At 32.1% G+C, this 17,162-nt stretch overlaps 2 protein-coding genes across 2 annotated transcripts; both read right to left on the reverse strand.

Annotated features, from left to right (window-relative positions):
• Positions 1–1,899: 1,899 nt before the first annotated feature.
• On the reverse strand, positions 1,900–6,694 carry LOC125051788 (26S proteasome regulatory subunit 6B). The gene is made up of 10 exons (XM_047652345.1): positions 6,540–6,694; positions 6,364–6,456; positions 5,929–6,100; positions 5,398–5,559; positions 4,913–5,116; positions 4,345–4,492; positions 3,497–3,593; positions 3,020–3,114; positions 2,624–2,782; positions 1,900–2,032 (listed from the first exon to the last, which is right to left on the reverse strand). Exons 1-10 carry the CDS (start codon positions 6,570–6,572, stop codon positions 1,948–1,950), a joined length of 1,248 nt encoding a protein of 415 aa, XP_047508301.1. The 5' UTR covers positions 6,573–6,694; the 3' UTR covers positions 1,900–1,947.
• A 2,447-nt stretch (positions 6,695–9,141) lies between these two features.
• LOC125052016 (transmembrane protease serine 9-like) lies at positions 9,142–15,491 on the reverse strand. Its single transcript, XM_047652656.1, has 10 exons — positions 15,276–15,491; positions 13,991–14,264; positions 13,219–13,317; positions 12,589–12,782; positions 12,311–12,411; positions 11,467–11,683; positions 10,930–11,203; positions 10,716–10,814; positions 10,255–10,448; positions 9,142–9,602 (listed from the first exon to the last, which is right to left on the reverse strand). The coding sequence occupies exons 1-10, from the start codon at positions 15,474–15,476 to the stop codon at positions 9,498–9,500; spliced, it is 1,758 nt and encodes a 585-aa protein (XP_047508612.1). The 5' UTR covers positions 15,477–15,491; the 3' UTR covers positions 9,142–9,497.
• Between the last annotated feature and the right edge of the window lie 1,671 nt (positions 15,492–17,162).

Raw genomic sequence — 17,162 nt, forward strand, 5'->3', positions numbered from 1 at the left:
TTTGGCAAAATAATTACTGATTACTTTAATCTGTCAGACTTGACAAGCGCGTAAAAAATTATGAATTCTTTGTTCATAACTTCATCAAATTAATTCGTACATTTTTTTCGGTGACGAAGAAACGGTTTGACCAGGGAACTTCCAACATGCATTCATTATTTAACGACTAGTTACGGACAGCTTGAAACAACTCTGACTAAATCCCATTAAATAACATTTTTAAGGTTATATTTAATGATTTTTAAAGTGGGCTTAGGGCTGTAGCTGTATTGTATGCAACATTTCTAGACTTAACATTATGTAGGTTATGCAACATGCCTTTTGTAGTAACTAGCCCGTCCATTGGTTTTTAATTCGTTATTTATATATTTACTTATAAACGTACTTTAAGCCTCTTGTGGCATTGTAAAGATCAATTAAAAACATCATGTTATTTAACTAATTTAGGTTTTTAGTATGTTTAGTCGTTTACTTAAAATTCGAGGCCTTAATCGGGTAGGGTTGTTAAATTTGGCTAATTATAAGCGATCAGTGCCTAAATAAAATTAATCAGTATTATAAATATTTTGTCTATTCTTAAATAGATGTTAAATAATTATGCTCATTTTCTTTATATACTCTTTAATAGACTTGTATTTATAGAAAGTGAGTGCTTCGTAATTATGCTTATTATTAAAATGTGCATGTTTTGGACAATTGTTTTAGTAATTAAAATATATTAGTAATAATGTTATTATTAATGTATAAACTATTTTTGTATTTCTTCACATTCCAGTTTCATTTGTTTATTTATTTTTCTTTGTGAAGATTATTCACGATAATGCTTATTTTACGATGCTATATATAGACTGATACAGGTGTACAATTTATGCAGCTAACGAATTTTGTTACTAAAATCAATTTAATGTTTTATTAGATAAATCATAAAGACAATTATGGTCCTTGCGTACATTACGTTAGCTACGTATAATATTCTATACGTGTACGTAAACTTTGAAAAAAAAAAACAATATTCGCAAACATTGTCTTTATAAATGTACTTAAATGCATGTATCGTGTTCCGCCTTCATATCAAAATATCTTTTTCAAGTAACATTTTTTATACTCCTTTAGTGTATAGAAAAATCGACGTGTTCGCTTTATACATTAAAATATATTTTGTTATGGGGCTCGAAGTTTTATTAAAATGTACAAACATTTAAATAGAACTTGTAGCTTCCCCAAATTTCATTGTTAAGGTTTGAGCGATGCAGCTATGTCTTAAATGTACCATAGTTTCTAAGATTTATTCCAGTGGTTTCATAAATTGCCTCATAGAAATAAGCCAGTTTTTATGCACGTTTCATCACAAATCATGTCCGATAGATGTATGTAATTTATTGTGACTCAATAAGGTTTATGCCAAATATATTGTAATATTGTCACGTTGTTAAGAAATGTTATGAAATATAGATTTGAAAGTGATCCATTTTTTATTAACAATTATCGAATTATTTAAAGTTTTTCTTTTAAATGTCATTTATAAATTCCGCTGTATTTATAATAACAAGATATAAATAACCTAAAATCAAATATTTGAGCATCTGTTTATGTACATTGAGCAATGGCTTCGCTTCAGGAAATTGCAAATAAATTATTTGATTAATTTGGATCAAAAGGGTGAGAAAATTAGGAGTCGTATAGATGCTCTATACCAAACACTACAGAAATATTTCTAATGAGATATAAAAATTCATTAATACATATAGTAAATTAGTATGTTCGGCTGCTTTATAGCAATGGTCGTCAAAGTCAAAGCGATAAAAAATAATAACCTTCACTTTGAATATAGTGGTTTCATGATATAAAACCTCATAGTGAATTTGTCAAACTCTGCTTACATAGTAAAGAAACACAAAATACGATACAAATTAATTGTTTATTAATATTACAATGTTATAGATAAAACTATTTGTAGAATTCATATTCACTCTCATCCTTCTTAATGTTGTTCTTGTATCCTTTCTCGAAATCTTTCGGGAGGACAATGTACCTGAAAAGAATCGTAAAATCAAACATTGATAATATTTTTAAAAATAGTCTAAATATTGTTATTTATTTTTCTGTAAAACAAATGGTAACTGTGCTAACACAGAATCTATAGTCCACATTTTATATATTTAACATTAAAAAACTTCATAAATATGTAGTTTAAAATAATTTTAGCACTAATATCCTAAAGCTTTCCTAGAAATGCGGTGCCGTTATCTAACGGCCGTAATGTAGCGTTGGGTGACGTCACTTTGTTTTTTTGTATTATGTTAAAAAGTAAAGGCGGCCGTTATTAACAACCGAAAATTGACGGCCGTTAGTTAACGGCACCGCTATTCTAGGAAACCTAAGCTAAGGTAATATTTTGCATTTTATTATTTGAAATTTATTAAAATAATTTGAATTAAAATGACTGATTAAATTTTATTTCAATTATTTAACAATATTAAGATTTGGTAGACAAAATTCCCAGTGTCTTATGGTTTAATAGATATTTATTTTTTCATTAAGTTAATGTTTTAAGGGACTAATTTGCAATCATTACGACAAATTAGTTAATGTAGATAATAAATATATATATATATATATATACCGGTTTTCCCTGACAGCATGCATTCCGGCTTCTTGACAGATGGCGTTAATATCAGCTCCAGAGACGCGATCAGGTCTCGCTACAAACTCCTCCAAATCCACTTCGTCGCTTAAGTTCATCTTCGCCGTGATAGTCGAGAATATCAATCGCTTTTGACGCCTGAAAACATAAATTACTTAGGACTTTTACTCTTTCTTTTTGTAGCATCAGGTAAACTTGAGTAATTTTATCTTAACAATTAAAAAAAGGTAGAAGGTAAAATATATATTTAGAATTAGTAATTAGATAATACATTTTTATATTTAGAACATAAAGATTTTGTATGACTATCACTTGTAATAGAGAGTATAATTTGTTTTCCACAATAATGATGTTACTATAAATGTTTTACAGTACCTGTCAGGTAGAGGAAACTCGATTTTCCTGTCAAGACGACCGGGCCTCAATAGAGCTGGGTCCAAAGTGTCAGCACGGTTGGTAGCCATTATGACCTTTAAAACAAAGTACAAATTTGATATGGTATGTTAAATTTAATTTGATACAAGTCTTACATCGGTTTTTTTAAAATATCTCTAGTTATTAGAACAAATTAAGGCTTTGATCTCTGATAATACTATTTTTATCATCATTATTTTATCTTTTTCCTTAATAAATGCTGATTTAAACAAATAATACTACTTTTTATTTTTTTCTCACATGACCCACTTAGTTGTATGGTGAAAGAAAACACTGTATGGAAACATGTGTTTGAACCAATACTTTAAATACCAATTTAATAAAAATCGAACATATTCCATAGTCATATATTGTAAATTAAAGGAGCCCTCAATGCACTTATAATTTCTAGTTATTTCATATTAATCAAAGCTATACCTTGACATTTGTGGTCTGGTCGAAGCCATCCATTTGGTTGAGGAGTTCAAGCAAGATTCTTTGCACCTCCCTATCAGCTCCAGTTTGTGCGTCGAATCTTTATAACAAAATTATAAAATGTAAATTTCAAATATTATATGGCATTCAAAAGTTGCTTACTATAAATAATAGTTAAAAAAACTAAAAAATACGCTTTTAAAGCAAATCAAACTAAAGCGTGGGTTGCTCTATGGCACAGAGCGCCCCACGCTTTTTCACAATAATACCAGAATTTTTTGTTCATTACCATTTTCAGCCTAAATTAGGAATTATTTTTCACTTTTTAGTTTGATGTGCTTTAAAAGCGTGTTTTTTAGTTTTTTTAAACTATTATTTATTTTTTAGTTAAATTTTTTTTTCGGATTATTGCATTGTCATCGATCTTTGACAGGTTGAATTTAATCTGTCCGTTAAAAGTGGGTCAAAATCGAGTCCGAAGGAGTCGGTTACATACATACATACATACAGGTGAAGCTAATATAAAGCGTGTAATAAAAGACAATTATTAAGGTAATGCTGTCCTTGATCAGCAGTCACCAAGTCCACATATGACTTTCGCTACTTAACCGTTTCCACAGTTCTGCATCAGAACTAGATATATTTTTGACAAGTTTGGGAAGACAGAGATGAATATAAGATGTACATATATTTTTTAAGCAGAAATAAATAGTATGTAAGTAAGTATAATTATTATTTGGCATCTATGTGGTAAAAAAATATAAAAATAAATAAGAGACAATAGGCAGTTCTCTCGGGAATACAATATTGTATAAAGGTGTAACTTAGTTGTGAGTATTATCAATACATACCTTTTAGTAGCAATAGCATCAATTTCGTCGATGAATATAATAGCAGGGCTGTTTTCCTTAGCTAGACGGAAGACATCTCTGACCATACGTGGTCCTTCACCAAGGTACTTTTGTACAAATTCTGAACCAACCACGCGAATGAACGCCGCTGAAAATAAAAATAAACTAGAAAACTTATACTATGCATAATCTGAATAGCTGCTGTAAATCCTGATGTGATAAATGTTTCAAATAAAACCCATATATTATTATTAATGTACTTATGAACTTCAAAAAAAAAATTAAAGCTTCTAAATTTACATTTACTGCCAATTGCCTTGGTGTAGGTTAACAAAATGTTTGCAAGCACCTGCAACACATCATATTCATAAAATTTTTAAGCAGTTCATGATTTTAATTAAATTTAAAAATATAAATACATTTTACATACAACTAAGGTTATTTAAAAATACCAAACCACCATCATCAATAACTTACAAAGGTACTGAAACAAAAAGAGACCCAAGTATGTATTACGTTTTTGTTTCTCGAAGCTATACCTTATAACTAAAATTTTACTTTAACAAACCTGTAGTATGGTGAGCAACAGCCTTAGCCAACATAGTTTTTCCACAACCAGGTGGTCCATACATAAGCACCCCTCTGGGTGGCTCAATACCAATCTGTCTGTACAGCTCCACATGTGTTAAGGGCAATTCTACAGCTTCTCTTATCTCCTGTTTTTGGGTGTCCATGCCTCCAATGTCTGAGTATTGGACATCTGGCTTCTCATCTGTAAATGTTTTAGCAATGCTTCTTAGCAAGTATATAAACATACAATATCATATACAAATACAATAATAGAACTTTATACACATAGGACTTCATTCAAAAGGATCGTTAATCGAGATTTCTGTCATGACCCAACATACAATACGTGAAAAAGGATGGCACATTTTGTCTATCATTTTATGTTCTTATTCACTTATTACTTTTGAGAGCCAATTATTTTAAAGAAGTTGCAATGTTTGAGTCTTCACTATAAAAGAACAAAGAAATAAAAATTATGAGTACCTGCTTGTAACATAGATATAGAACTGTCCGCTTCAGGTGGAAGTACATCCACTAGTGCATTAGAGTGTTTGTGGAGTGCCACCGAGGCAGATGGCTTCAGTAGTTCCCTGTCTATGGTTGACAGAATCCGCACATAGTAATTTGATCCAGTTGTGCTCCCAACTAAGAAAAAATTCTTATTTATATGTTGCAATATTTATCTCAAGATTTATAGTCTCAAATAAATTTTTAGAATACTTATTCAAATTAATATCTTAATTTCTTTTGTATTTGTTTCCTTCCTTTGTCAAAAAACTATTTGATAAAAACTTTAAGCTAAACACAAAAACCATTATCTGTAAATTTGGAAATCAAGTACAACAAAAAAATCCGTATCATAATGCCATTGTAAAGTTTAACAATAAAAGTCTAACAAAATATAAAAATATATATTAAATATAAAACTAAAAGTCTAACAAAATATAAAAATACTCTATACTTCATAACTAAGTTTATAGATAACCTTCCTTGTTTAAATGCAATATGACCTACCTATTCCTGTATTTTGATCAACAGCTTCAAGAAACTGGCCAATGACAAGTGGAACTGACTGTATTCTCTTAACCTCTTCTTGAGCATGTAAATATTCTTTCTTGAGATTCCTCTGCTCATCCTTGATATATTCTTCTTGCACCTCAAGAAACTCTAACATACGCTGGAGTTTCTATAACATAAAATATTTATACTTAAATACAATAATATATAGTTATTAATATGTATAATACTATTTATTGTAGAACTTTTACTTTTTGTCTTAATATTTTTTCTCTCATGTAAGTGACATGCAGGTTTTTTATGAGAATAAACTTCTTTAAATCTAAGAATTAGAATGCAGAAGATTATATATGGATATTAGAAGTTATATATGGACAATTACAATGGAAAATTAGATCACAAGCACATCGCATATCATATTAAGTAGATTACCTTGTATTTGGTGTAAAGGTCTTCGGATTCTAGCTCATCGAATGATTGAGGTCCAGAAAACACCAACCCTTTAGTATCAGTAACTTGATCATCCTGAGAAAGAAAATTTTATTGTTACCTTTCAACTAAAACAGCATTAAAATTATTATGACGAATAATCAGTTGTTCACCTGTACCTTTTCGGGTAGTATTATCCCAATTTCTTCCATAGTAGCAATATAATTAGTATTATTAAACGAAATTCAATGTAATAAAATAACTGAATAAAAATCACCCAAGATTCAATAGGCTGGGAATGCGATTTGTAATTTGTATAGCTGTCAAAATACTATCCAGTCATGCTGTCAAGTTCAGACTTAAATTGTCATACAACGTGAAATGCACTGACTATACTTAAAGGATTACCATAGACTTATTAAATACAACAAGGATTTTTAAAATATATGAGGTATCTAAGTAATTTATAATATTTTAGTTACTAAAAATAATATAACTTTATAGCCTCTTATTGTTTTTGAACTTCAAATTGTGTTGTATAGTGCTTTTCATGAAAGAAGTCCCGCGGTGATTTTTGGAACTAAATTTGACAGGTCGGCAATGTTGTCATTCGTCGATGTTATCAAGTTCGTTTGTTGTGGTAGATTTTTGTGAATTTTTAACTGGCTTAGTGCATTTTAAAGATTGATTACAATGCCAAAAGTTGTAAAAAGTTCGGCTCGAGAAATGATATTAAAGGTGAAAGAGTTCTGTGAAGCGGAACATAAGAATCAAGGTGTTTTAATACCACTAAACAATGTTCGGAAGAGAGTTGCCGCCATAACAGGTACTTTTTAGAGTTGCCATTTAATAATTTTTTGCTGTATTTATGGGACTTTTATGATATTAATTCGTTTTTGCGACAAAATTGAATAAATACATAACGTGATGAAACTAGGTAACTGAAATTAAAACATATATTACATATTACATAAGCATCATAAACTTAAAGTTACTATTATTTTTAATTGTTCATAATTTAATTGCAGGTGTGTCAGAGAAAACTGTAACAAGAATTACAAACGAAAGTATAATAGCGGCGTGTACTTCGAAAAAAATTGTAACCCAACAATTATGCAACAAAACTGAATAAAAAATTGTATTGCTTTTCTTTACCCTATTTTCTCATCTTTTCCCTGTAAGTAGTTGGTACACCGCTAATATAAGTAAATAAAAATATACTTTTTACATAACAGAAATATTGTTTCATCGAAGTATGCAGAAAATAATATAATATTTTGATAAATTACATCTGCTAAATGTAAATAAAATTGGCAAATTTTTTACTCATAAATGGCAACATTACGTTATGCGATTGCAGCGCCGCGTCTGGGGGACTTCTTTCATGAAAAGGACTATACTTCTACTATTTTCGCATTTTGCGATAGTAATATATTTGAATTTATTAAGAATAGAGTCTGTGAAAAACTGGGGCAGTGGTTACACAAATTAATATAAATCTTATTTGTTACCCGTCATTTCATTTATTCACAATTACTTTGTACTTTTAATTACTTCATAATATGTTTAATTAATCATATCAAAATAACAAAAAAGGAAATATAGTACTGCTGCAATCTCCAACCCCACGATGGTTCTCTTTCCGCATAGACTATATTAGTTGTAAGGCTGAAGGGTAATTTATTTGAATAAAGTATAACCTACTGATTTAGATACAATATGCATCTGCACGTCTGAATAAACAAATAAAAATTACAATAAATGTTAGGGTTTCTACAATTGTATATCTAACGATTGCTACAATTATGTAGTATGATAAAATTTACTGATTTTATAATCAACTAGCTGACCCGGCCGGCTAACTTCGTTCCGCCATACAGTCTAATAATATCGTTTTTATGTTAGTTAAACTTATTTTAGGATTTCATTAAGGTAATAACATTAATACAACTTTTTTGCAAATACAGAAATGTTTAATTGCCATTGCGAAAGAAGAATGGCAGTTTTACACATTAGGCCTCTTCTCTCTAGCGCCAATATTGCGATACTGCATGTTAAAGCACTTTCTGATATACAACATTTTATGATGAGGTAACACAAGTCTTCAATCAAGATCAAAGTCTGGTTGTGCATCCCCTCATTCACCTCAAGATCGGAATTTCTTGAACTGACACGAATTCGACGTAAAATGATGCGTAGTTTTGTCGACAGATGGCACCACATGCTGTTTGCATTCGTAAAATTAATTAATTAATTTATTGTTATTCCATGACTCATCCGATATTTTGTTACTTATTCTGCTATTCGGAGCGGAGAAGAATCCACCAAAAAAGAGATAACTAACATCGGTCCAGCGGATATAAGTTGAGTTGAGTTATACTTGAGTTATAAGTTGTGTAACTAACACCACTTTGTTTTATATATTTAGATAGAATGAGATGTATTTTTAATCCAATTATCATTTTTTTACTATTACCGCTGAAAGTTATTTGAATAGCAAATCAACCTAATTCATAATTTATTTATACTTATTGTATTTAATAATTAAAATATAAATAGCGCTTCTGTTGTAAGCTCACAAGTCTTCAATAATTCCCGCATAACATGTGTTGATTCAGTAAGTTAGATAAACTGTATAATATCATGTAGGTATGCACACAATACGTTGATTAAGCAGATACAGGTCTAAACATAGATATTACTTCAGTTTCAAGAACATCGCCGTGTTGTAAATTTCTTATTCGGGATTTTTTTTGTTGACTGTAAAATAATAATAGTAACTTATTTCAGACCAAATTTTGTTTAATGAGTTAGTAACAATTAGGTGCATTGTAAGTAATTTTTAGTTAGTAAACTAAACAAGTTATTGTTTACCAGAGTTGTATCCGTATATGGCTCGCATAGTCTGCGAAAATAAATAATTTTATACGGTTTTATTTTACATAGGTTTTATATTATATATCTACCTAAATCTATCGTAATCAGTTAAAATTACTTAGCGGATAATAAAAAAAACATATTTACTAATATAGGTATATTATTTTCTTTTATTATTTTTGTAGAATTTAATTTTGAATCTTTACATTTTTCTAGATAAAAATTATCATTATAAATAAAAGCTCTTGGTGTATCGCCATTTAAAGTTTTCCTTTTATAAAATCTAAAAACGATGATACTCTTGTATAGGCTGCAGGAAGACCAAATTGGCAGCCCAAAGATGATCCGAATGATGTTATTCCGATCTGTAAGAAAAATAAATTAGTATTAGAGTTTTTTATAGCATCAACTTACAGATATCTAAGAGGAATCTTATTTACGAACCTTTAATGTAAATTACGACGGTAAAATTTGTATGTTTCAGTTTATATGAAAAAGATACTTTTCGTCCCTATCAGTGCGGAAATGGTTAGCTTTTGCTATTAAATGTAACCAAACTCTTATAGTAACGACGTAAAATCAGCGAACAAAACTGCTTAATAAACATACAATTGAATGTGTCAAATACGAGTAATCTTAATATATATAAATTACGTGTCACGTTGTTTGTCCGCTATAGACTCCTAAACTACCAAACCGATATCAATCAAATTTGCACACCGTGTGTAGTTTGATCCAACTTAAAAGATAGGATAGCTTACATCAATTTATACCCGCAATATCATTTTATTGCAAATAATTTATTATTATTTTATACAATTCTAACAGATGGCGCTGTGTTGAAAGTACCAACGTTTCACATAAGCTACAATTTAATGGCATTACCACCAAAAAAGCATGGTAGTCCCCATGACTGGTGTTCTCCTGCCGTTTCCCTTGAATAGTTTGCTAATATGTAATATAAACCTTAGCCACAGCAACACTTGGCCGGCCTGCTAGTAATTTTATAATTCTTACCAAGATTCGTGAGTCACCGTCACCGGCAACCAGAGGTCCACCAGAATCTCCACCGCAAGTGCTAACGCCTCCAACCCCGCTGGTGCACAGATGTGACTCCTGGATGATGAAGGGGAAAGCCATAGAGCATACAGCTCTTGTGATCACACGCAAACGTACGTGGTTAAGACTTTGGTTTGTAGTGACTTTTTCATCTGTAACAACAATTTAAATTTTTATGAAATCAATCTCACTAATGTACACTAATCTACAAGGTTGAGGTATAATAAAAATAATATTTAATACGACAATATTATTTTTTTAAATATTTTATTATCGTGGTACATACGTGGCTTAGTAATTAACACACCTCATAGGTACTCTGAAAATAATGTATCGCCAAAAATTTTTTGCTTCAACAGAGCCAGACCAGTAACGTACAACCAAAAAGAAAAAGCATTAAATTGTAAATTAATATTTACCATTGGAAGTGATTCCATAACCCGATGCCACAGCGAAGGCTCCAACAAAGGTTTCACCAGCCTGTACTTCATTCGGCAGAGCGATCGGAGCCACAGCATCTGCCAGGTTTGAATTAAATTGCTTATAATTATTTCATGTTAGCACAGATTATTTGGTAATACATACTAACGAAATGTTACATTACACAAAATTGCAGCAAAAGAAAATGCTCACCTGATAAAGCTACTTTTTGTGGCAGTGTTACCATAGCTATATCATTACGAATCAATAACGGTGACCAATGTGGATGAGTTTGAACATCTGTTGTCTCCAGCCGGATACCTCCCTTAAATAGATACACTGATCCTAGAACCACAGTCAATTTCGAGGCCTGGTTTTTACCATCATACCAGCAATGTGCAGCTGTAAGGACTTTTGTTTCTGATACCAAGGAGCCACCACACATACCGCGGCTTTCGGTGTTTTTTATCTCAGATATGATGCCAGCCTGGTGAAAAATTTATCAATTTAATAATTGTATGTGTACAGGACCACGTGGATGATGCATTCGGTTGTGCACATATTGTGTACAGTTTTTAAACATTGGTTAGACTTGCCAAGCCTTGCTCTAAACCTGGCAGTTCTCGATGCTAGCCGAAACCGCCGTCAGGTTTTAGTTGTCTTTGACTGCGTGGTACATTGCTAGGTCGGAGCCCTGACACTCCTGCACTTTTTCAAGTCCACTAAAACTAAATACGTGAAATAACTTACCTGATAAGGATATTGCCCAAGTGCAGCTGGTACCCCTCCAGATATTCTGGTTACTTGTTCCAGCTCATTGATGGATTCTTCAGCTTTCAGAATTCTCTCGGCTTCTGGGATCCCGAACCTTGTCAAGTAACCGTACGCGGTATTCCATGTTGGTACACCCGCACCAAAGGCGATTGAAACCAAAGCTAATAATACAATTAATAGTTGCATTTTTCTGTCGAGTGATTAGTTGAAAGTAAAACCATGTATTTATAAGTCTAGTGACCAGATAAAGGCTTGAAGTACGTAAATAGAACCGTGTCGACACTTAATGTTTGTAAATTGATTAGATACAATTAACAAAAGAAATCAATATAAATTTTCTCAACACTTCTTTTTTATAAGAGATCAGTAAACAGTTTACTTTTGTAGTGTCAGTTATCATAGATTCTATCTTATCAATGTTCTCAATATCTTTTTCGCTTAAAGATTTTGGTATTGACTGTTAGCTGTTTTAGATAGTAAGTCTACACTAATTCATGAGGTAAGACGACAATAAAAGTTTATATAATAAAGATATTATATAAACTTTAGTTAAACTTTAGTTTATATAATAAAGATATTATATAAACTTTTATTGTTAAACATTAAAGAAAAAACCCTTTTAAGTTTCAAATTTCAAATAAATATTCAGTTTCAAATAAATATTCTTATTATTGATACAGGAATTTTGAAGTAACATAATTTCATATTTTATTTTATTTCAAATTGAATTTAGAGTTAAAATTTATAGACGTCCCGAATAAAAAAACCTTAAATATGTTATTTTTTTATTTGTACTTTTTTAGAGAGCTAGCATCATTACATGTTTGCGTTGATGAAGTTGAGGAAGGAGGTTACTCTAGCATAGGCAGCGGGGAAGCCAATATCACAGCCTAGAGCGATACCAAATGACGTGGCACCAATCTGGAAAAGATTTTAAACCGTTATTATCGTTATAAAAATATATATTATATTGTATAACGAATCTGCCTAACACTAATAGATAGCCCATAGATATTTTCTTGCACCAACAAAGATATAATCTAAATACTTAATCTTGAATCTTGCAGAATTTAAACCTCACCAGAAAAATGTACTTACCAACACACGCCTGTCTCCTCTCTGAACTACAAGTGGACCACCAGAGTCACCCTGGCAGGTACTAGTTCCTCCAAGTCCGCTGGTGCAAATCGTGGAATCGACCACGTGAATAGGGAAGAACGAACTACACACGTCATTGGAAAGAACTCGGAGAGTGACGTGGTTCAGAGATTGGTTCTGATAAAGATTTCCGCCTGAAATATATCCACTTCAAATGTAATTATTGTAATGAATGATGATAATTATGGAAAGGCACTCAATTGTGATATGTGCGGTGGTGTACCTAAAAAACATCAAGCATGTTTGTCATGTCTTAAGTGAAGGACCATACGAAATGCAAGGGACTTTGTTATTTTTCGCTTACCTCATTCAGAGGAAACAAAACTTTTAATTTATTTATATAATACACGTTGTTTTTAGTTAATTTTGATAAGATAGGTATATCTATATCAAATAGATCGAAATCATATTGTAGATTACATAATAATTACATAAATACTGCATAATTTTAATCAAGTTACGTATATGGGATTAAAGGATTTGCATATATTCGTATTATTCATATAATTTTTGGTTTTCTGGCGTCTTATATACTTTATACATTAGTAATAAGTTTAACGTAACACTTACCTGATACAGTTAATCCATATCCAGATGCTGTGGCTTGTTCACCGGCGAAGGTTTCAAAACTTTCCAGAATATTTGGTAGAGACACAGGGCTAATATTATCTGAAATATTTATTTATATTTATATCTTATACATAAAATTCACAACTGTATTTTTGTATGATGTCTCATACAAATTCTGAAATTAACGTTACAAAGCGATCAACGACATCCCATACGGCCGCTTGCCATCGTCTGTTGGCTCCAAAATGGCTGTAACATTGGCAGAGGCAAGAGACCGGCGTATGCTGTCGTTGAGCGCGGCGTGGCGAGAAAAACGATCGCAATGTTTTTGACAATGGAGGCCATGGTGTCCAAGGCTCAACGCTCAAGGCTTACTTCAAAGCCACAGGGACACTTATGGGCACTCCTAAACGGAGGCTCATGGCAATACGAATGCGAAAGATTCAGGGTCCAATTCGACTTAGGGTCCTTCAAGAAAAGAGCGTACCAATTCTTGAAAGGCCGGCAACGCACTCGCGAGCCCTCTGGCATTGAGAGTGTCTATGGGCGGCGGTATCACTTAATATCAGGTGAGCCTCCTGCCCGTTTGCCCCCTGTTCTATAAAAAAAGGGTCCAAAAGGGTGACTGTGTTCCGCAATCTCGTAGTTTGTAGAAAAAGATCTAAGGATTTAACCTACTAGACTGCTATATTTGTGAGCATACGATAGAAACAATGGGAGAGCTACAGTTATCTATAATATACAGGTACTTTGTTATTTATAACTAAGTTACCTGTAAAGGCAATGTTTTCTGGAAGAGTAACCATAGCAACGTCATTGCGGGCCAGCAATGGGAACCACAATGGGTGCGTTTGCACATCTGAAGTCTGGATCCTCGCTCCTCCATGGAAAAGGTATACGGAACCAAGAACGACCGTGAACCTCCAGCCTTGGTTGCGACCATCGTACCAACAGTGGGCAGCCGTTAGTACTTTGTTGGCAGAAAGCAGTGAACCTCCGCAAACGCCACGTCCCGTCATATTGACAATATCCGAAATCATGCCAGCCTAAGTAATTAAATCATTTATAGTGTTTTTATATAAACAGGGACCCCTACATCATAGCCTATCAGGCACGCAATCAGGCAGATATGTGACCGAAAGGCTAAGCACCAGGGGTGGGTCAAAATCTCCCCTTTCCTAAAAAGGGACTTTATTAACTTAAAGGGTGGGCGTCTTCCGCTGGGTCCAGGTAACGACTACTCCAGAAATATCCTCATAATATTTATGGGTGAGTCGGGGCTACTCGGCTAAATTTATTTGTTACCCAAACTATATCATGCAACATATCTAATTCTACCAATACATATTTCAATTAATTATTAATACAAAAAAATAAAGACTAGAAACATGGCATCGATTAATCTATGTTTATATATGTATGTTTGCATTTCCAAAATCAATATACCTACGTAAATTTATGATATGATTTACATAACTCAACGTTCCAAGTGATTTTCAGCATTCTGTTCAGTAAGACACTGACGCCGAGTTATGTTATAAATTTCCGTTGATATCCGTTGGAGAGGATTTATTTAAATATATATTATTGTAAAATAAAAGGGCAGACGACAAATAGTAAAGTAACTATCGATAATTGATTTTGATGGTTTCCTAGAAGGATTAAATACAAAAACACATAGAGTAATATACTGAGAGATTTTTGTTTATGGTGTGTCAGTGTGTCTTGCCTCCTGCTGATAGAGGACAAGCCTTTGTTTTTAATTTTTGTTATTATTATTAATTACTTAAGATGTCATGTGGAACATTGTGTAAATGTTGAAGCTCCTTACAAACGTTGTGTAAAAAAATGGCGTTTAAAAAGAGTGGCGGAGAGCTTATTGCCAGTTCTTCTCTTCCGTTCTACGCCCTTGATTTGAGAACTGGCACTAAATGTAAAGTTAAAAGCATTTCTTTTTTTGACGTTCATAAGTGTACATTGTATTACCTATATGATTAAATGATTTTTGACTTTTGACTTTTGTCACGGTGTAGCTTTGAGATGTCTGTGTGACTCACTTGATAGGGATGGTCTCCAAGCTGAGCAGCTTCACCTCCTACAATCCTTCCAGAGAGGTTGTTTACGGCAGCATCTTCAGCCTTTTGAAGTTTCTCTGCAAATGGGATCGCGTATTTTGAAATGTATCCGTAAGGAGACCAGTCATCTAAACTGTTTGCACATGCAAAAGGCAGAATAAGCAAAGCCACGAACAATTTCATTTTGAATGTTGTAAAAATTAATAGTAATGTCATCTTTTATAGGTTATTCGATATCGGTAATTGTGATAATATTGAAGATACGACGATATAATTAATACGTATTATTTACTAATCGATTTTAGTAGCTTGGCTTAAGCGACTAATTTGGACTAGGTACTGGTATATTAAAATATAATCAAGATTATATTTTTGAACCAATTTACTACTACTTGTGCTAGTATTGATTATTACAACTACTTCTTCGCAAACTTTATTACTGAAGGTCGTGCCTGTCTTGAAAAGCCACAGTACCGATTTTGTGTATCCTATGTATTTACTTATTGGCTTATTACTATAAGGTACCTATTTATTTTTGTGAATAAATAAATACTCAATTACCACATGTTAATTTTTTTCTAAGTATATATATTTATTTATTTTAAAATAGGTCAGCCAACAGGCCTGCACCTTAACTTACATATTTTATGATACACTATAAGGAATACGTCAGGACAGACTTTTAGCGGACTCCAGCACAGACCGAACCACCGCAGTCAAACCTTGTGTAATGTAACTTTTATTTGGAACTCTATTATAGCAAATCAGTCTGTAGTCCTACCTAATAGTATGCTATAGGAAACATAAATTTTAAATTAAGAAATTAATCTTGTACGTAATTACAAAAACATACATGTAGATTATTTCATACATAATTTGTATTTACAAAAAATCTAATCTTTTTAGTGTAGATTGACCGGATGTACCTATCTATGTTATTTTAAACACGATACGTTTTGCTTAATTCTACAAGACAAAGTGCTGTTTTAAGACTGATTCATCTTAAATCATTAATCAGTGGTGGTTAAGAACGTGAACAACACAATAACAATATATTGACACGTTTTTTCTTTTTGTTTTTCAAACAAAATAAATCAAATAGATGAATTCCGGCAAATGCAATTATTATTAATTAGGTATGCCAACTCCTTAGACGCTATCTTAAATTTTAAATATTTTCTACCGTCGTTTGTCGAATTTTATATAAATTATGTTTCCTTACTTATACAGTAAAAATTGAGGTTGTAAAATTTGCTAACACCCAAAAATGTTTATACTTAAAAGGGTGTCTTACAAAGGATGATTCAAAATTATAAATTAGATATTAAATCATCTGGTTAATAGAGAAATTACAACAATTTGTCCAAAAACATCTACTTTATAAATGTATCCATAAACCAATTTGGACATCCGGTATCATGGTATGAGGAACCGCTTCCAAAAATTCTCAGGACTAGCGCTCCTTGGTTCATAACCAACGAATGGACACCACAACCTAAAGTTGAAACTATGAAGATAACAATTAACAATTTTATGAAATCATAATATCAATAAAGTCATCAAAACTTTTTGACTACGCACTTGGTGCAAAGGAACTTACTAAGAAGGAACTTGTTAAGAGAAAAGCCCCTAGAAATCTCTTGTGAAACAAAAGTCACGGCGACAGTCACTGGCTACTCACCGCTCAAGCCAAATTAAATCTCTTCCTGAATGTCTTCATAACAGAATATATATAATAAAAAAAATATTCATCTAGGTATATAAAGAAAAATGAATCGCAAAATATGTTAAGCACTTAGGTTTTTATTCCGGAAAAGCGAAGAGTATTTCTGAGGTAGCCAAAAGGTTCCATATGTTGTAGCTACTAAA

Source organism: Pieris napi, chromosome 8, assembly GCF_905475465.1.
Source record: "Pieris napi chromosome 8, ilPieNapi1.2, whole genome shotgun sequence".
NCBI classification, from domain to species: domain Eukaryota; kingdom Metazoa; phylum Arthropoda; class Insecta; order Lepidoptera; family Pieridae; genus Pieris; species Pieris napi.

Excerpts from the sequence above, each read along its gene's own strand:
- LOC125051788 (XM_047652345.1), bottom strand. The coding sequence starts at position 6,572 with ATGGAAGAAATTGGGATAATACTACCCGAAAAG. Across the intron at positions 5,117-5,397 it reads TATATCTATGTTACAAGCAG|ATGAGAAGCCAGATGTCCAA; the intron begins GTACTCATAATT and ends AAACATTTACAG. Across the intron at positions 3,115-3,496 it reads ACCAGACCACAAATGTCAAG|GTCATAATGGCTACCAACCG; the intron begins GTATAGCTTTGA and ends TTTGTTTTAAAG.
- LOC125052016 (XM_047652656.1), bottom strand. The coding sequence starts at position 15,476 with ATGAAATTGTTCGTGGCTTTGCTTATTCTGCCTTTTGCATGTGCAAAC. Across the intron at positions 14,265-15,275 it reads TTGGAGACCATCCCTATCAA|GCTGGCATGATTTCGGATAT; the intron begins GTGAGTCACACA and ends TTAATTACTTAG. Across the intron at positions 11,204-11,466 it reads TTGGGCAATATCCTTATCAG|GCTGGCATCATATCTGAGAT; the intron begins GTAAGTTATTTC and ends ATTTTTCACCAG.